Below are 21,305 nucleotides of genomic sequence, written 5' to 3'. Positions count from 1 at the left end.
GAACAAGAATCCCCGCTGAGTGTGACCGCCAGCTGAGTGTCGTCAGCGTATGACACCATAGTCATACCCCACTGCTTGACGACATCAGCCAGCGGCCTCACGTAGAGATTGAACAACGTGGGGCTCAGCGAAGATCCCTGAGGGTCCCCAAGATCCAGAGGGTAAGATTTTGACTGGTGGGGCTGAACGGCCACGCTAAAAGATCGATCAGCAAGAAAAGAGCGGAACCACTGAAGAGCAGGACCAACAACGCCAGCTTCCTCCAGGCGCTGCAAAAGAATCCTGTGCGAGACGGTGTCAAAGGCGGCGCTAAGATCTAATAAAACAAGCGCCGCCGTTTGACCCGAATCTAGCACAGTGCGCTGGTGTTCCACCATGAAGAGGAGGGCCGTCTCCGTGCTGTGCCCAGCTCGGAATCCGTTCTGCGTGGCGTTCAAGATGTTGGCCCGCGTAAGATGGTCTGAGAGAGCAATGTTCACATGCGCCTCCGCTACTTTTGCCGGCCACGGAAGAAGCAATATTGGGCGATAGTTCTCAGGTTTACAAGAGTCCAGAGATGGCTTCTTCAGGATGGGCATAACCACTGCCTGTTTCCACTTGGCGGGAACCACACCTGACGCAAGCGAGATATTATTCAAGGAACAGACCGGCAAAAGATCGAGAGATGCCGGATCTCTAAACAAAGCTGGTCTTAAAGGGTCTGCCGGAGACCCAGACTTAACTTGCTGAGCCAGTTTCTTGAAGCTTTCAGGTGGTAGGCAGGGAAGAGAGTGTAAGACATCCTGCACTGGAGGGCTAAGAAGCCCTCCGCCATGAGGCATAGCCGTGGGAAAGGCACGATAGATGGCTTGGACTTTTTCAAAGAAAAAAGGCTGCCAAGGTTTCGCAATGTGAAATGGAACACGTTTCATTCACAGAGGCCTTTTTTGCCACCAGATCTTTGAGAGCCTTAAAGATGGTTTTAGATGGATTAGTGCTGTTGCGGAATTCAAGAGCATAGAATGCCGCACGAGCTCTACAGACAGCGCGATGGTAGGATTTGATGGTGGCCAGATAGAGGGCTTTTTTACTGGTGTCATAAGTTTTCCGCCATTCTCTCTCAGCGCGTCTACACGTACTTTTCAGCGCACGCAAAGATCCATCATACCAAGGACTGGGGTCCCTTGATCCGCATTTGCTCAAAGCCACCGGAATGAGGGAATCAAGGGCCCGGGTGACCCATTCACAGAAACGGTCATAGCCCGTTTCCACAGTGTCTAACGGGCCCAACGGGTCCTCAGACAAAAGGCGATGAAAATCCTCAAGTTTTAGTTTATTCCAGTGTCGTCTGGGTACAACTCGGACCGTGGGTTTGAGAGGGTGCTCATACAGTGGGCACTAGATCGTCACCAAGAAATAATCCGTCCAGGCCAGGGGGGAAGGGGTTGAGACCCTTGCCTCTGCGAGATTCGTAAAGAAGGGGTCCAGAGTGTGTCTACCTACATGTGTGGGATACGTGATCAGTTGAGACAATTGAAAGGCCTCAAGATCGGCCAAAGTGCTACTCACGGCAGGCGTTGTCGGATTGTCAAAATGGAGATTCAAATCCACAAGAATAGAGAAATTGGCACACCCTACAGCCAGCGTGCTAATAGCGTCAGGGAGTGCCTCCCTGAATGCCACGTCGCTGCCTGGGGGCGATAAATCAACATGCCAGAAAAGGAGAAATGGGGGGTGATGGAAATCTTAAACGAGGCACTTTCACAGCCTGCGATTTTTAGACCTCTCCAATCACAGGGGTAGCAGGATCTGACAGCAAGCGCTATTCCCCCACCTCTAGTGGCGCGATTAAGCGTGTAAACCGAGTACTCAGAGGGGAAGGCCAAATTAAGAATAGCCGTGTCAGCCTCCTGTAGCCAGGTCTCAGTCAAACAAAAGATATCAGGTGACTTATTCTCAATAAGATCATGGATATCTTGGTAATGTTTCACCAGGGACATAACGTTCAAGTTCCAAATACTAAGCTCATGCAGGGAGCGTTTACTTCCAGAAACAGAGTCCTCACCCATACAACGAGGGAGGGCGGGGGCACCAAGCGACCACCTGCCGCAGGCACACTGGTGAGGGCCACACATCGGACTCACCCGAGCCGCATCACATCCCGGGAGACGCTGTCTAATGGACACAAGAGCGTCCCTTGAGTAACAGAACATCGCATCCACCACAAGACCAAAGAGCGGAGTCCTGCCCTGCCCAACGTGTCCAGACGCGGACGGGCACAGACGGGCAGGACTCTGGCACGACTCAGGCTAAGAGAAGGCGCGCCCGCTGCGCAATCCCGCTGCGCTTGGCGGGGAGCGTTAAGTAGGTGTCCCTCACTAGATCCTGCGCACTAGAGCGCTCGCAGATGATGGCGCCTGGTCAGACAACCACTCCACTCCAAGATGGCGGCTGAGAAATAACCCCACCCCGGGAACCGGACCCGCTCAAAACAGCGGTGCGTTCCAATTACAGTGCAAGTAATGGGGGCAAAGAATCCCTAGTTTAAAAACAGGGAGAAATAACCAAGAGTAAAGCAAATAGAAAATAGGTATTTTAAAATCGGCAGTTCAGCAGTGAAAGCGCGAGGCGCTAGGCAGCGGTTCGATACCTTGTCAGGGCGAACCCAAAGGCAGCTCGCCTTAAGTAGGTGTCCCTCACTAGATCCTGCGCACTAGAGCGCTCGCAGATGATGGCGCCTGGTCAGACAACCACTCCACTCCAAGATGGCGGCTGAGAAATAACCCCACCCCGGGAACCGGACCCGCTCAAAACAGCGGTGCATTCCAATTACAGTGCAAGCAATGGGGTCAAAGAATCCCTAGTTTAAAAACAGGGAGAAATAACCAAGAGTAAAGCAAATAGAAAATAGGTATTTTAAAATCGGCAGTTCAGCAGTGAAAGCGCGAAGCGCTAGGCAGCGGTTCTATACCTTGTCACGGCGAACCCAAAGGCAGCTCGCCTTAAGTAGGTGTCCCTCACTAGATCCTGCGCACTAGAGTGCTCGAGATGATGGCGCCTGGTCAGACAACCACTCCACTCCAAGATGGCGGCTGAGAAATAACCCCACCCCGGGAACCGGACCCGCTCAAAACAGCGGTGCGTTCCAATTACAGTGCAAGTAATGGGGGCAAAGAATCCCTAGTTTAAAAACAGGGAGAAATAACCAAGAGTAAAGCAAATAGAAAATAGGTATTTTAAAATCGGCAGTTCAGCAGTGAAAGCGCGAAGCGCTAGGCAGCGGTTCGATACCTTGTCATACCTTAGTGTAAAAGGAACGGCAGAGAATCAAAGGTGCAACTTGCATGCGCTCTATCACCCACCAGGTGATAATGCCCCTTTCATAGAATAGTTAATGGAAATCATCACAGCTAATTTTAACAGTCACATTAATGACATATTCCTAGGCGACTTTAATTTACACTGGGAAGACAATAATGACAAACAGGTCAACGCACTTAAAGACTTTCTAACAGACCTAAACCTGACTCAAGCCTGCACACTGCCAACACACTCAAAAAGGGCAACCTCAGACTGGGTAATCTTGAGAGTCAATGATATTACAATCCACTCAATTGTTCCTTGCGATTGGTTAGATCACCATGCCATAACCTTCCATATATCCACCGTAAAAATGGACATTAGACACCAAAGACCCTAATATTTAGCAACTTGTAGCAAGATGTGAGAAGGATCTAAATCTACCTAACAATGTGCTGAACATCAACAAACTCACTGATTACTACACCTCATCAATGATGAATATAGTCAACTTCGCCATGCCACTAAAACTGAAAAGAGTCTCAGAGAAAGATAAAAATCCATGGTTTAATGGGCCACTGAATAAAGGCAGGTGGAAGCTGAGACTGGCAGAAAGAACATGGAGCCAGCACACATCATCTCCCCAGCTAAAACCTCTCAGAAAAATCAGAAATGGATACAAAAAAAGTGTTCTCAATTCCATAAAGGAATTATTTAGATCCGAATCGGATAACGCCAAAAACCGACCACGGAAACTGTTTGAGATGTAAAAACAATAATCCCAAAAATTGGCCAAATCTGCCCAAGAAGCAACTAAAACTCAACTGAGCTACGAGGAATTCTCAACATTCTTCACAGACAAGGCCAACACGCTTGAAAGAGATCTCAGGATGGCAGCCGACAACCTCGCTAACCAACTACCTCTCCTACCTCTTCCTATCAAACCAAATAACCACTAGAATGACCCCCCTCCCCTGTAAATGCCTAAAAAGAATCAACCATATCGTCGTCCCAATATGGACAAAAAAAATCAATGCCGCATTATCTCAAGAGGTCCTACCAGAGTGCCTAAAAACAGGTCAAGTCCTTTCCATCATCAAAAAACCTACAGAGGAACCTGGCAGACCCAAATAACTTTCGCCCAGTAACCAATATTCCTGGACTTGCCAAACTAATTGAAAAATGTGTGCGAAATCAGCTGAGCAACCACATCAATAATTTTAATCTGCTGAACGACTACCAATCTGGATTCAGACCAGGCCACAGTACGTAAACAGCAATCTTACATATAGTAGATGATGCACTACAGGCTCTAGATCACAATCAAACATGTCTACTAGTTCTTCCTGACCTGTCATCTGCATTCAACATGGGAAATCATGAAAAATTGTTAGCCCGGCTTGAAGACAGGATGGGGCTATCTGGAAATGTTCTGAAATGGTTTGAATCCTTCCTTCAGAACAGAACACAAAGATTTCTGGTCAACTAGACGATATCTCCATCATGCCCAAATTCGATTGGACTCCCACAAGGACCAACATTATCCCCATCACTATTCAATCTATGTGTCGAACCCCTTACAGAAATTCTCTGAGACGCAAACATATCCTATCACATGTACGCAGATGACACTCCGATCTATATCAAGATAGCGTCGCTGGAAAAGATCAAGACAATGAATGAGGCCTTAAAAATGTCATTACAATGGTTAACCAGCAATCATCTGAAATTAAATGCACAAAAAACGGAATATCACCGCTAAAGAACCCCACAAATGTGAAGGAATGGACCAAACTGATCACAGCGCTAAACTGCAACCCTACCCTAGTTGACTCGACCAAATCACTGGGAATCCCACTTGAAAAGAAACTAGACATGAAAGCCCACATCAAATCAATGGCAAATAGTGCCTGGTTTCACCTGAACTATATTAGAAAAGTGAAACCACTCAATACTATGGCGGGCCTCAAATTGGCAGTTCGGTCCTTGGTTATCTCAAGGATTGAATATGGATGTACAACACTAACAGGTCTATCAAAAATCTCCACAGCACCACTAAAAGCTTGTCTCAATGTGGCTGCCAGACTCATTACAGGTTCTAGAAAATAAGACCATATCTCCCCACATCTGAAAGCATTAAACTGGCTTCCATACAAAACCATAATTCAACTTAAACTGGCTTGTATTACCCCCAAAGCGCTCCACTACAAAACATCAAAGTACTTAGCCCAGAATATTGAGCTACCAGGGCGAAGCAGGCCTGCCAGGAGTGCCAGAGAGCTGTTGCTGAAACCACCCATCTTTCGGAAGAAGAAAACGTATGACAGAGCATTCTCCAGGGCGGCCCCCAGAATCTGAAACTCACTCCCTCCAAATTTGGCAACATTCAAGAGGGAAGCGAAGATCTTCCTAATAAGCAAGTTCCTTCCCTAGACAAGACTGCTCCTCATCTGCACCGTGGTTAATAACCAGAAGTCACCTAGCCCTGTCTTGTATGGATACATCCTGCGCAAAATGACCACAAAGGCACCAAAACTAACCAAAGACTGATGCCAACTAGAGCTGATGTAGGTGTTACCCCTACAGATCAACAACGGATGTAAAGATAAAATTACCAGGTAGCTGCGTAAACCTCTTTAACTGTACAGTACTACAATTAATGGATCGTTGTAGTATTGATGTAAAACATTCAAAAGGTATAGATCAGAACCAGTTTGTATACCACTGCTCACACCTTTGTATTCTAAACAGTTCTTAAATTTGTTTTGTTGAAACTGGTAAGAGTGACATGTACCTGCTTCATATATATATTACTGCTGCTATACCAGTGTAATCTAAACTGTACCTCTTGTAACTGTGAAGTGCTCGGATACCCTTGGGTCACGTTTGCGCTATATAAACTCTATAAATAAATAAATAAATATGTCAGGGGAGCTTTTAGGAGGGGAAATAAAAAAAATTGAGCTGGTTGCTAGCAAGCCATTGAACAGTCAGGTTCAGAGCGTCGTTCATTTTTTGGTCTCCTCTAGGGATGACATTTTGATGTAGATCTGAGTGTTATCTGCGTACATGTGGTAAGAGATGTTGGTGATACATTGAATTTCAGCTAATGGTTCCAAATAGAGGTTAAAAAGAGTTGGAGAAATGGTTGAACCATGGGGGGCACCAATTGTAATTGGGGAATGGGAGGATAGATTACGATCTACTAAGAATCTCTGGGAGCGGTTCTGTAGGAAGGATTTAAACCACTTGAGAACCGCTCCCCTTGTCCCAACCTATTTTTCAGACATTCCAGAAACGTGGCCACCTATTAACTCTCGCTCCAATATGGGGACACAAGGGGGAAATCCCAACGAAAGTAACAACACTGACCTAAATAAAATGTATATGACTAATTTACCAAAACTACCTCTAAACAGTAGATTTGAGAGTGCTGATTCTTTGACCAATAAAGCTATTCATTGGCTTTGGCACGTCTGTGTCAGAGACGGCATTGTCAGAGCTCGTAGGCTTTCCTCCCCTATGAAACTTGTCGACTGTATCGAACTGACATTGCGGAGCGAGGTATTGGTGGCAAATCTTTTTTCCCTTGAGTTTAGGACTAGTCCACCTGAACACTCATCTATCCAGTTAAAAAAGGTGTGGCCGGGTGACACTGGGCGGCTGAACTACGGACATTTGAGGGGTGTAAGAACAGGAAGTTGTGTGAAACTGAAGTAAGATCACACTGTACTAGGGCAGGAAAACTAATATTGGATGAGGAAGTGACCGAGCTTATTGGTTCTAATAGCCATGATTCTAACACCCTAAATAGATTGGTAAAGAAAGATAATATCCAACATCTGCCTATCACTAACATAGATTCCCCTTTGCAGTCATCCCCTTCTCAGAATCTTTCAAGTCCTGCAAGCCTAAATGGTATTTTAGCAAATACCAGTGTGCCTGTGGTAGGTGGCTCACTACTTTCGTGGAATATTTCAGGATTGGATGCAAAATTAGCTATACCTGATTGGCTTACCTTTATAAATGGCTATGACATTTGCCTTTTTCAAGAGACCTGGCTCTTGGCACCTCGATTTTGTGTAGGCTATCTAAATTTCCATATTCTGGCCCTGAAAGGGACACATGGACGTCCAGCTGGAGGCCTAACTATCTGGATAAGGCAAGAATTAGGCATAAAAATCAAGGCACTCTCTTCTGGGAGCAGTGATATCCAGGTAATAAGGACTGTGATATGGCCTGAAACCAGATTTAGCAGGTTGAAAGTGGCGATGTGTTGGATTAGTTGTTGCACACATTTCCCAAGTAATTTCTCTAGTAGAGGAATATTAGATATTGGTCTAAAATTGTCCGATTTAGTGAGGGTTTTTTTTAAAAATGGGGATAACTTGACCAGTGTTAGACCTGGCATCTTTGGCGTGGTTTGCCCTGACTTTTTGCTTCTACCTCCTGTATTTTTGATGCTGTGCTGGATTTTGTTTTTGCTGGTTTAGATGTTCTGGGCACTTTGCCACTGCTGATCAGTGTCAAAGTGCAAGTGCTTCCTGGGTAAATTGTTATTGTGATTGGTTATCCATGATTGGCATATTTGTTTTACCAGTAGGCCCCTAGTAAAGTGCACAGAGTGTGCCAGGACTGGTGATTCAAATGCTACTAGTGTGCCTGCAGCACTGATTGTGCAACCCACATGAGTAGCCCTAAAATGGTGTCTCAGGCCTGCCACTGCAGTGCCTGTGCGCAGTTGCTAACTGCCATGCTGACCTGACCAGTGTCTCCACTGGCCAGGCCTAACCCTTTGCTTTCTGTACACATTGGACACCCATATGGAAGGCCCAAGGTACCCTCCCTGGGCAGGGTGCAGCGTATGTGAAAGGTAGAGCAGGTACTAGTGTGGGTGAAATTCTCTGATAGTGAAATACTGCCAATTTCGTTGAAGTGGCTGTTGTCTTGTCTGACCTTTCTGTGTGCCTTGGCCTGTTTGTAAATTGACTGTCTGGTTTGTGAGTGACAGGGGCTGGGGTGGCTCCAGGAGGCTGGGTGAGTCAGCCCTAGGCTGAATAGTTTAATTTGCATCTTGAGTACTGAGAGGGGATAGCACCTGGGCCTGAATAGGGCTGTGCCCACCTTCCACAATGATGGCTGCACCTCCTGCTGGGCGGCTGACAACCCTGCCCCTCTCTCTCAAAGGAAAGAAGGAGTCATGTAAACTGAGTGCTCCAGGGCGGTCCAGAACTGGTTTGGACTAGACAAAGGCCTCTCTGCCTTCAGAGAGCAAAGAAAATATTGGTATAAAAAGGGATACCCAGGCCCCAGAACCTTAGATCATCCTGGAATCAAGAAGGAACCTCTGCCAAGGAGTAAAGCTAGAAGACTGAAGAGGAAGGACTGCCCTGCTGTGCATTTGTAGGCTGACCTGCAGTTGCTATTCTGCCAAGGAGAGGAGAAGGACTTTGCTGTTGCTGTGTCCCCTGCTTGATGAGATCTCCAAGGGCCTGAGAAGAGCTGTCCTCCTGTTAAGAAGTCCCAGGAACAAAAGGACTTCACCCCCAGCTTCCCCCCTGAACTCTGCTGTGTGAGTTCTGACCTGCCTAGAGTGCTTGATCCATTTGTGGGGCCTTAGGGAGCAGGAAAAGAAGAGGATCTACAATTTTGCACGCATCGCTCGCTTGCGGAGCGCATAGACGACAGTGCGAGAGAATTCCTGTCCCCGCGAAGATCATCGCAGCGCCTGTTGCCGCTACACAAACCGACACATCGTTCGCATGCGGAGCGCATCACCCCGGTGCGGGGTGATTCCTGCCGCTGCGAATATCGTTGCAGAGCCTGTCATCGCTGTGAGAACCGTCGTACAGCTTGCGGACCGCATCCTTGCACTGTGAACATCCTCGCAGAGTACAGCACCAACGCATCGAGGGGGCGCGACAAAAGAGGATCAGCGCTGTGCAGAGTATCGACGCTGCACTGAAGAACGTCGCCGTCCCAAAGATCGTCGCATCGTACCTGTGCGAGACGCTTCCTACCGGAGATCCTGCAAACCGGAATCCATATAAGGTATCGCATTGCTCCCCATACAGACCGGATTCGACGCAACCCGCCCGCTGCGTGCAGCGGGGTTGTCGCATCGCCTCCCCAGGGTCTCAGGAGTGAGGCATCGCTTGTTTTCTGATGCTGCAGCTGTCGCTTGGAACGTTTGTCCCATCTACAGGTACTTTGGGCTAAAAGTGACGCAACTGTGGATTATTTTGGTGCAAACCCTTGAGTTCTTTTTAAAGACTTATTTTAGAACAGTGTATGTTGGAGTTTTGTCGTTTTGGTCTTGTGTAGTCTAGAGAAAGATACTTTATTTTCTAAACTGGTTTGGAGTCCATTTGTGGTGTTTTCACTGTGTTACTGTGAGTGTTGGTACAAATACTTTACACATTGCCTTTGATAAGCCTGTCTGCTCGTGCCAAGCTACCAAGTGTATCTGCCTTACCCTGTCTAGAAGCAAGGGTCCCTATTTGGACATTGGTTCCTACCTCTGTCAACTGGAGACCCCCAGATCTAACAACCAGCTTTTAGAGAGTCTGGTATGAACCCTTGCATTAGGGGAGTTTTGATTATTGTGGTCCAGGTGGGTATGATAAATTGGTTGGTTGCGGATAAACAGTTTGATGGGAGTGGGTCATTGAAGGGATTGCTCAGTTTTGTGGGTGATAGAATTTTCGATATGCTATGGTCGTCAATTAAGTTGAAGGTGGTCCCGTGGGCTTGGTTTTTGAGTACCACCTGTAGGGAGTGTGTAGCGATGTTTGGAGGTGTCACTGAGGGATGGGAGAGGATGATAGCAGCAGAATTCACCTTGTTTCACAGGGAGTTGATTTTAGCTGAGAAGGAGGAGGAGAACTCATCACACCTTATTAGGGATTTAGTTGTTTCTTTAGAGGTTTTTGCCAGTTTGTTCAATTGTTATTTTACCACTTGAGTTTACAATGTTTATTCTTAATGTGTTCAAGTTCTAATCACATGAATTATTTTTTTGATTTGAGAATGCTCTTGTTTGCATTTTTAGTCTTTCTTCTTTCTAAGAAGTTTTAGCTGGGGGGAAGAGGGGTGTTGTCTCCAATTCCTTTCTGTTAGCCAAAGATTTCTCCTTCCGGTGTTTAAGGACCAATTGCACCAGGGATTTTGTTTTTGACCTGAGTTCTTTTTAGTTTTAACGAGGCTAGTGAGTCAATTCAGACATTGTTGAGTTGTAGTGGTCTGTAAGTTCGCTGACAGTTGATAGTTTAAGGGGAGGGGAAGATCCATCTTGCATCGTGCTGCCAGCTTCTCATAGTCTAGGCTTTTAGTGTCCCGGAGCCATAGTTTCGGTTTCACTAATTGCACTGATCTTTTCTTAGGTACTCCCAGTATTTTGGAAGGAAATAGTGTGATGGTCTGACGAGTCACAAGGAGCAATTGAGGTTTAGCCTGATCTCCATTTCCTTTGAGATGATCCAGTTAAGCGTAGCGCCTTTCGAGTGTGTAGGTAGAGTGCGGGCATGAGTAAGTGATTGGCCAGCCAGGAATCTTTAAGGATGTTGACCTGAACGTCATTCCAATGAAGAGAAAAGTCTCCTAGGAATATATCATTGGAGTAGGGGGAGGCATGTGCTATAATGATTTCCATGAGGTGGTCGATGAATGGGTTATTCTTACCGGGGGGGTTGTAGAAGGTATGCAGTTTGCACAATTGTTGTTACTTATGGAGAGTGCGAGGTATTCAGAGGAGTCAAGAGGGTCAGAGCGGAACTGGGTAACGGAAAGGTCGGAGCTATGGATGTAAGATATACCGCCCACTTTTTTTTATTTGTCTGTCAAGCCTTACGATGTTGTAGTTTGGAGAAACCAGTAGATCCATGCAGGGTGATGAAGCTTTGTTGAGCCATGATCGGTTAAGATTGCCACGTCAATTTCTTGCTTCACTTCTAATCCGCAGTTAAGAAGAAGACCAGAGATCGGAGACACGGAGTTCCCCGGGGTTTATTTATTTATTTATTTTTAAAATGTATAAAGCGCAACTTCTACCCATGGGTGTCTTGGCGCTATGGCTCAACTTATTGTCTCAGTGGGAACATTATCAAAATCCGAAAGTGTGAAAGTGGGAAGGGGATCATTGGTCGAACAGCCAGGTCTTCAACAGTTTTCTAAATTGAAACAGTGAAGGGGTAGATCTAATAGCCATCGGAAGAGTATTCCACAGTCTAGCTGCTGTGTTTGTAAAGCATCTGTCTCCCCATGTAACGGTCCTAGTCCGTGGCACCGTTAATTGGTGCAAGTGTTCGAATCTGAGTGGTCTGGTAGGGCGATAGAGGGTGAGCTTCTGTTTGAGAAACTCCGGCCCCAGACGATGTAACGCTTTAAAGGTAAGGCATAAGGTTTTTAATCTGATCCGATTTTTGACCGTTAACCAGTGGTACTTCCTAATTACTTGCTTAATCAGTTTAAATTTGGGGGTGCCTGATAGCAGCCTTGCCGCTGCATTTTGAATTAGTTGTAATTTGGCAACCACCCTGGATTGAGCATTTGCAAATAAACCATTGCAGTAATCCAGGGATGAGAGTACCAGGGAGCTGACCACCGTTTTCGCAGCATTCTCTGGAAGAAATGGTAGAATTTTCCTTAAAAGCCTGGGTTAAAAGGGGTGGATAAGGGTACTTGTTTTAGATTACTGCTGTTTACCCCTGCATGTCTGCATATGGAAGATCTGTTCATGTTGATTGAGACCATATTGATTTTGTTTTCACCTTCCTTGTCAGGGGGATTGGAGGCGGCAGGTGTTGCCTCGTAGGATAGTAGAAGTGCTAGTGCTTCATCCTCTGATAGATAGGTAAGTTGTTTACGAGGGCGATAGTGTCTATTATCCAGCGACAGTGCTTGATGCTAAGGCATAATTTGCGGGTAGAGTACTGATTTATTTACTATGCTTGATTTAAGCGAGAGAGTGTTCGGTAAGGAGTAAGAGGTTCCTCAATTTGAGAGTTGTGTTATGGATACTCTAAGCTAGGCTGGCTGTTCGGGGGTTCAGAACTTCAAGGGCCCTTAGTGAAGAGTGTACTAGAGACGGAGGGAGAAAGGGATCTGGGCCTGGTGTGGCATAATCTGGGATCTTGGTAAAGGCATTGGAGCTTGGTTGCTTAATGGCTGCATTTCTGTGTGGAGAGGTGAGCAGAGGGCCTGTTTTGCTATGTAGGGTGGTTGAGGGGCCTTTAGGGGGGTATGCGACAAGCTCTGGATGGTCCGAGTGCTTTCCGCTAAGTATGTAGGATTGAGACGATGAGTGGATGGTGTTGCAGGCGTTGCCTGATTGAGGTGATGAGGTAGGTGGTGCTCTATTGGATTTAATGAGAGATTGAGGTGGTGAGGTAGGTGGTACTCTATTGGATTTGGGGGAGAGGCTGCCCTGAGTCCCGTGCTGTAGGGACATCACAATAGGAAGATTAATGCCAGACCATTCTTTGCGATAGGATGTTAAGGAGCGAAGGGAGCAAAAAGAGGTACCTTGTGTTTTGGTAGTCGTGGGCGGGAAGCCCTTACCCTCCCGAGCTAACTTTGAGCTGTGGTGAACACTGTGCCGATGTGCGTTAGGTTGAGACAGGGGTTGCTGGGGGTGCGTTATCGGGTGGGAAACAAGCACCTGCTCTTTTAGGGTGGGGAAAAGGACATCGAATTGTTTTAGATACTTGTGAGGAGCTTGGATCAGAAGGGTGCCATTTTTATAGATTGTGATGTCGAGGTCAGCCCTTATGTATTGTGAGGGAGCAATCATAATTTTGGTCCCCTACGGAATGTTTCTGGTTTCAATAATGTTTAGTAAGTTTTTTATGGCTGCTCACCATAGTGCAGTTTTCCTGGTGTAGAATATTAGATCATTTACAATGATGCAATTTTCCAGGTTGTAGTACGGGTTATATATCAGTGTCTCAGGGTGTCTTCCCAGGAGATTTTGTTTGAAGGTTTTTGAAGTGGACTTGGATAGGTGAGGGGGTATGAGATAATGTAGGAGTTACATCATACAGCTTTCAGGCATGTTCCTGCCATACTTGTGAGAGTGATTCAAGGTTGGTTGAAAGAAAATTTCTATCCGCTTTCTCAGTGAATTTTCCTGGACAGAGGAGATTGACAGGGAGTTATGCTAAGAAGATGGCTCTATCCGCTATCACTGTGACGTTCCTTAGTTACTAGTCAGGACATTTAAATGCAGTGAAGGAGTGGTGGGTGCGCTCATCGGAGAGTAGAAATAGGGTTAGAGAGGTTGCTATTCTGGTGAATTCCCTTCATGTGATGTAGGAGGCTATCTTATCTTAACTCCTATATTGCCTCGCTCTTCAATACCACTAATATAAGTGCCTCCTCAAATACTCAATGTAGTTCTTCCTGTGTGTTTGTTTGTATATATATATATATATATATATATATATATATATATATATATATATATATATATATATATATATATATATATATATATATATATATATATACATACATATATGTATTTATATGTATTTATTTAGAGTACTTAAATATAAGCCATGGCATACATTACATTTCTTTTCAGGTTATAATACGTTATATACAATTTGAACATTAAAATATCCATATCGAGAAGCAAAAGTAGGAAAAATAGCAGCCTAACGAGAGTCAGAGGGCAGATATAGGTTTCACCCGAGATACCTGGCAGTACAGATAGAAGATTGAAAGTGTTCCTCAGTAAATCTATTCTTTCGTAGTTCCTTAGAAACTCAAATGAACGGGGCATCCATATTTGTGTTGAGTTAGTGGAGCATTCCATATCCGAAATACAGATTCAGAAAAGGACCTGGTGAAAGTGCCTTTTAATTTTCTTTAAAGAGTGGTTAGATGGAGTTTTTTTTTAGGGTGAGAAGGCATCCAGATGTCTTCAGTGAAGGTAATTGAGACATTTAGCTTTGATCCCTAGACATGCAGTCCCAGCGCTGGGAGGCCGCTGATCTTTCACGTTGCACTTCATTTATTTATTTATGTTTGCAATTTTATATAGCGCAGACTTTACCCAAAGGTGTTGGCGCTTTACAATAGAATCAAGTTGGTTACATTAGGAGATTTACAAACTTACACGTTACATAAAAAGTAAAAACTCTGCCTCAACCCCTCCATACCCCTTGCCCTGTAAGCTGGTCTGCTACTCGCACAGATCTAATCATCCCTAGGCTCATGTAACCATATAGCCATGCCTATGTAAACCACATACCTTATCGGATATTCCTGTCCTATGCATTATCTGCTTTGGTCTCCTCTGCCCGTACAACAGGGCAACTTGAGGCAATCTGGTGCCCTCTTGCGGTCATCTATGGTGGTGTCATAACAGAGCCGCTAACATCTAAATGAAGCATCAGACTTGGCCCATCGTAAACCATTCCACTACAATGGGAGATTGGATCAGTGTTATATAAGTTAAAGTTACCCCAAAAAAATGAAATCAATAAAGTATAAAATGTTGTGTCTGGATTCTATGGAAAGCCCATGATTAAAACCCCTAGTTTCTTTGTCATCCTTTATAAAAGTATTAAACATTTATTAATTTGCTGAGAATGGGACAGTAAATACAACTAAAATGATGTGTAGGAATTTCAGATATTGCAAGCAGGCCTCAAGATAAAGGAGCTACATCCATGCACACAAAAAACTGAGAGGTAGTCAAATTCCCTGGCTCCTTGTATGTTAAGACGCTGAAGCGACAGCTTGCAGAGACTTAAGCACACTTCTTCACCAGACAGTGTGCAGACATAGATAGGCTTACCCTCGCTTGAAGGCACAGCACAGGAGCACACGTTGATAAGTGGCTGGCTTACCCTCACCGAAGGCACAGCACAGGACCAAGGCGTTGAGTGTCAGGCTTACCCTCACTTAAAGCTCAGCACCACTAGAGGTAGGCTTAGTCTGAAACTTAGAGATACAATCAGGAGAGTAGACAGCCTTTAGAAGATGAACAGCTTTTTAAGTTGAACAGACTGTGCTGTGTAGACTGGAACTGGCACTTTGCGTTGAGGGCGACCGGTGGGAGGTCACTGGTGGGGTCTGAGATGCCAGTTGGTGGTAGAAATAAGCTTCAGTTTCTGTTAAGTCTATAGTTGAAGTTTGAAGAGGTGAAAGAGGCAGGTTCTTCAGAAGATCGTCGCCAAAAATTGTAGTAACTTAGTCCAGACATGTAGAGGATCTTTAGATGTTTATTAGTAGTGGGTTACAGGTCATCCAGTTCAATCCAGTATACGACCAGTACAAGACCCCGACAGGAGCAGCCAGGATGGTGCTTAGCCAATCTCAACTGGCATCTCTGGCTCCCAGCATTCTGTAATACATCATAGGATGAACATTCCACTGGCAGAGCAAGAGATTGCATGCATAATAACAAAGCCAGGATATAACATATTCCTACTAGTTCTGTGTGTTGAGTGTCTATTTTGTGGCATATTTATAATCCAATGATGACTGAAGTGATGAATATGTAAAAGGTGGATGGTCAGACAAGATGAAATAGCTTCTTCTATACATATTGATAAAAATCAGATATGCAAACATTTGTCAACTGTTTTTTTTTAATTTTGATTATTTTAATATTTTTGTTAGCCAGAAGAGTTAATCTATCAACGTTCAGACAAAACTGCTGCAGGAGAGCTGCAAGACAGGTGCAGTAACATGACAATGTATCTAATATATACCTATGCACTCGCTTTGCTTCCGATAATAATCTCGCCCCACGTTTTTTTGTTAGAATTGAAAAAGTGTTAAAAGAAAAAATCATGGGTTGGCGGCCAAGACACCCCACACGTTGGAACAGGTTCTGCACTTCTACACTCCGGCAGTTTTTGCCTTTGCTTGAACGAAACCAAGGAAGAGATGTGGAAGACGACCACCGAACTGAGCTCCAGAAGCAACTTGGAGATTACAGGGTGATTATTGTTTTATTTCTTTTATTTAACAGTTTTATAGTGCGGCTGCGCCTGCACTCTTAGCCCATTTTCATCATGACAACAATGTAAAATCATGTAAGGAAACATTCAGAAATGAACTGAAAGTGGGTTGGAATGGAGTCATTTTGGAGGATAAACTGTGAATCAAGAAAATAATTATAGCCTATAAACTAGTAGAGGTTATCTGAAAAACGTCTGGAAGGACGAAAGGATCAATCTATCAATCAGGATTTGTAAAGTGCAACTACTTCACCCATGAGCGCTTCAAGGCGCTGTGAGGTCATGCTGCTGGATCATGCTGCCTGTACCTATTTGTTGAACATCCAGGTCTTATGGTCCTTCCTGAACTGCTGGAGTAATGATGAGGCTTTGAGGTTCAAGAGAGGGTGCTCCAGGCCTTAGGCGCAAGTTGGGAGAAGCAGCAGCTTCCGCTGTGTGCTCGGCTGATGCATTGGGTGGTTGCCAGGGAGAGGGATCCGGAACAAAGCTGCTTGGTGGGTTGGGGAAAGTTCACTTGTTTGTTGAGGTTCGCCAGTCCTTCATTGTGTAGTGCTTGGTTGCTGTATTCGAGTCTGCTGGTAAGGAGAGCGTGTGCGATAGTTCACCTAGTGTTGGGTGGGGGCATGTGAAAAAGGATGCACAATAGAGGAACGGTGGAAGGGGGATGGGCAGCCCAACCATTGACATCAGATCGAGTGGGGAATTGTATATTAAATTAAGCTAAGGCAAATAGAGATCAGTTCAGATACAATTTGAATAAATGTTAGTTCAGTCCTGTTCTATAGGGCAATAGAGTAAGTTGTGCGGAGGAAGTTTGATATACTAATTCCTACGCAAGTAAAAAAAGTGTGTCAAGATTTAATGTCCTAAATTAGAGTGCCTAAAGATGTCAAGAGTTTTTGATTCTTGAGGGTTGTTTACCATCAGATAGGGCCATTAATTGATCAGATATTGTGGATTGTTCATGTAGATGGCACGAGATTCTTGACTCCATTATGTTTTTGGACATAGCTGATAGCATTGCCTGCTTAGGAGAACCAGCTGTCATAAAGAGGCTGTGTTTTTGTGATGATGCTAAACACCTTTGTTCCTAAATCAGGAATGTTTTCATTGTTTTTATTCAGTTACTGTGTTTAAGTAGTAAACTTCTCTCCACTTATTCAGAATTGTGTTTACTGTGAATCTCTAACTATGTGTCTGTTCCTTTTCCAGTTTTCGGGATTTCCAATCCACATGGCTTTCTCTGAATTGAACCCAATCGTGGAGGCCGTGTACAGCACTGGAGTCCACAACAGTGAAATTCCAAATGTAGAGTTTGCTTTGGCCGTGTACGTGCACCCTTATCCTAAAGGTGTTCTTTCGGTGTGGGTCTATGTCGCCTCACTTGTTCGCAACCGTTAAAACTGTATTTAGGAAGGTCCTTTTACAGAGCTTCAAATTAGCAGGCATCTGCTGACAACCGCCATAGCGGAAGGCATTTTATAAGTCTTAATTATGGTTTGCACTAACATGCACATATATTTTATTTTTATATTTGTCAAATGTCCTTTTGTATGAAACAATCATGCTTGGAAATGTACAGCTATGTAGATGTATTTACTGTTTTAATGGGTCCAGGCAGTAGTGTGAGCAAAACAATATTTTTTCACAAATAATGCAGAAGCTCTTGTGTTGAATGTATGCATTGCTGCAGTTTCTCTACTCTCCGTACGTGTTGGTTGTGCATCTTGCACGGATTGAGGCATAGGCAGTTGATACAGATTTATAAAAAATCAAATGGGAGGCCATCAGAATGTGCGGCTGCAGCAATCTGCAACTCTTAGCTATGTGCTCAGTTCAGTAGGGTAGCCGTTTAATGCAGAGTGCATGCAAGACCCTTCTCTGTCAGTGTCCTTAGTGTTTCCACCATGAGGGCCAGCCTGCTGATCTCTGCTTTCAGTGTCACTTCAGAGCACCCACTCGGTTTTCAGAAGTTCACGTTTACTGTCGGTAATTTTACTGTCTACACCCAGCACCTTCGGCCTGATTGCAACCTTGACCTGAGAGCACATTTTGTCCTGATAATATATTTTGCAATGTTCGTTCGGTTTAGGTCTTTGAGAAGCAAGCTTCCTCAACATTGCAAGGACTATACTGAATAAAGGGGAGAGTAAATCAAATCTTTGGCTGGGCTACCTGTGTTTACCCAACACCGCTGGATTTCACCAATATTGGTCGAGTCGCAGGGCGGTGAGTGACATGATCAGCTCTGCTAAGGTCAACTCTGTGCTTTTGAAAATCCCAACACTGGTACAGGCTGTAAAGTACCGACATTAGGGATATTTACTTACCTTTGTTTTAGCTTTTGCGTGGCCCAAAGCACTGCTTCTGTTTATGTACCAATAAAGAAACCATGGGCGTAGTGCAGAACTGCGGAGCTCCACGCTGCCTATATTAAATCTAGACCATACTCTTGGGCCGGAACTGCTCTGAGGTGCCCAAGTCCACCGTGACATGTCCTCAGAGTCTAATACCATCACTCACTCCAAGGTGATATTCCATAGTCATCCACAGACCGTTCTGAATTGAAATCCAAGTCTAATATTTGTGTCCACTTCCGTGGTCACCATGAAGCCGAAGGACGTGGTTCATCCCGCAGAGCCTTCCTAGTATAAAAGGACCACAGAAGTCCTGTTCCAATTTAATGGCACTCAAAGTTTTTATTTGCACTCGGAAACGCATGTTTCTGCTAAATATGTTAATTAATTGACATGTTAGGAGGCAAGTAGTTGTGCTAGGCAAAGGGACAAAGGAAAAGGGGGATAAATCACAAAATCAATTTTGTTCTTGGATAATGCAAATTAATTTGCCAGTTCAGATAAGGATGGGGTTACAAGCAGTGCACGGTGATCCACAAGTGTCTAACTGACCCTACTACTGGGCTAGAAGACGGAGATGTTCTCAGGGCATCTCTACTCTTTGGAAGTCCACTAGGTTGACTTGAGCTAAGCTCCAACATTTTGAGATGACACATGGCAGCAAGTCAATTTGCCCAATAATCAAATTCCAGAGTGCTTTCACGATGAAGAATATTTAACTTAGTCTATGGTAATAGTTTAGAGAGGAAAATAACTCATGAGTGAGCTTCTTTTCTGGTGAGCCTGCCAGCAAATTCATCTCCCTTCAAGGTGGTAGCCACACAATGGAGTACAAATGTAATAGGCAGTTTTACATTCTGTGCATGCCTTCGTAAGTGGACGCTGAGACAAGCCAGCCTATGTATAACACTAAAAATGCAACACTGAGGTTTTCTCAGCTGTGTTTTTTTGGGTTGTGAGCAGCAGAAAAGTGCTGATCACCTACCATCTCTATTTTTCCTCCTGTCATCTTTAAGCTTCTCATCCTTAGTCCTTTAATTATCAAAGGCTCAGCCTTTATATGTTTATGATCAGCCTAAACACAGACTATTACCCACACACTTTTCTTTCTTTAGACTCTATCTGTAGAGTAGCCACTTTGTTCGATTTACTCAGACTATTTTTGAGAAAATATTTAGGCAAATTATTATTTTATTAATTTGGAAGAGGGGAATCTGAACGTATGAGTACATACAAGTTGTTCATTACAGTAATTTGGCTAAAGCAGGTAAGCTCTTAGTCCCCCTTTCCTGTAAATTACTCTATCTTGGGAACATGCAAAGGCTCAGGTATGTCAATCAATCAATCAATCACTGCATTTGTAAAGTGTGCTACATACCCGTGAGGGTCTCAAGGCGCAGGGGGCGCTACTGATCGAAGAGCCTGGTTTTGAGGAGTTGTCTGAAGGCCAGTAGGTCCTGAGTCTGTCGTAGGCTGGTGGGGAGGGCGTTCCAGGTCTTGGCGGCGAGGTAGGAGAAGGATCTGCCGCCGGCAGTGGTTTTCCGGAATGTGAGGAACTGTGGCGAGGGCGAGGTTGGCTGAGCGGAGGCTTCGGGTGGGGATTTGGAAGCTGAGTCAGTTATTGAGGTAGGTAGGTCCGGTGTTGTGTAGGGCTTTGTGTGCGTGGATGAGGAGTTTGAAGGTGATCCTCTTGTTGACGGGGAGCCAGTGCAGGCCTCTCAGGTGGGGTGTGATGTGGCTGCGTCGGGGGACGTTGAGGATCAGTCGTGCCGAGGCGTTCTGGATTTGTTGTAGTCGTTTCAGGAGCTTGGTTGTTGTTCCAGAGTAGAGGGCGTTCCCGTAGTCGAGTGTGCTGGTGACGAGGGCCTGGGTGACGTTTTTTCTCGTGTCGGTAGGGATCCATTTAAAGATCCTGCGGAGCATGCGAAGGGTGTTGAAGCAGGACGCGGAGACGGCGTTGACTTGTCTGGTCATGGAGAGGGTGGAGTCGAGGATGATCCCAAGGTTGCGTGCGTGGTCTGTGGGTTCCGGGGCTGTGCCTAGAGATGTGGGCCACCAAGAGTTGTCCCAGGCTGATGGGGTGGGTCCAAGAATGAGGACCTCCGTCTTGTCTGAGTTCAGCTTCAGTCTGCTGTCCTTCATCCAGTCGGCTATGGCCTTCTTTCCTTTGTGGAGGTTGGCTTTGGCGGTGTGGGGGTCTTCTGTGAGGGATATGATCAGCTGGGTGTCGTCGGCGTAGGAGATGATGTTGAGGTTATGTTGTCGTGCGACGTGGGCGAGCGGTGCCATGTAGATATTGAACAGCGTCGGGCTGAGGGAGGATCCCTGTGGGACGCCGCAGATGATCTCGGTGGATTTTGAGCGGAAGGGTGGGAGGCGGACGCTTTGGGTTCTGCCGGAGAGGAAGGATGTGGTCCAGGCCAGGGCCTTCTCTTGGATTCCAGCGTCATGTAGGCGTGCTGATAGGGTGCGGTGGCAGACTGTGTCGAAAGCTGCTAATAGGTCCAGGAGGATGAGGGCGGCCGTTTCTACTTTGTCCATCAGGATCCTGATGTTGTCAGTGGTGGCGATGAGGGCGTCTCGAAGCTGTGGTTCCTGCAAAAACCGGATTGGGAAGGGTCCAGAATTTTGTTGTCTTCGAGGTAGCGGGTTAGCTGTTTGTTGACAATTTTCTCTGTTACTTTTTCCAGGAACG

At 45.3% G+C, this 21,305-nt stretch overlaps 1 protein-coding gene across 1 annotated transcript in view; it reads left to right on the top strand.

Moving 5' to 3' along the window:
* The window catches only part of CC2D2A (coiled-coil and C2 domain containing 2A), a 432,763-nt gene extending 414,153 nt beyond the window's left edge, over positions 1-18,610 (top strand). The window contains exons 34-36 of the mRNA XM_086964074.1: positions 15,910-15,968; positions 16,055-16,232; positions 17,466-18,610. Of these exons, the coding sequence (XP_086820200.1) occupies positions 15,910-15,968; positions 16,055-16,232; positions 17,466-17,654 (426 nt within the window). The 3' untranslated portion in view covers positions 17,655-18,610. The remainder of the gene's footprint in view (positions 1-15,909; positions 15,969-16,054; positions 16,233-17,465) is intronic.
* The last annotated feature ends 2,695 nt before the right edge of the window (positions 18,611-21,305 follow it).

This window comes from Lissotriton vulgaris, chromosome 3_2, assembly GCF_964263255.1.
Source record: "Lissotriton vulgaris chromosome 3_2, aLisVul1.2, whole genome shotgun sequence".
NCBI lineage: Eukaryota > Metazoa > Chordata > Amphibia > Caudata > Salamandridae > Lissotriton > Lissotriton vulgaris.
Note: the sequence above shows the minus strand (reverse complement) of the source record. Positions and strands in the feature narration are given on the sequence as shown.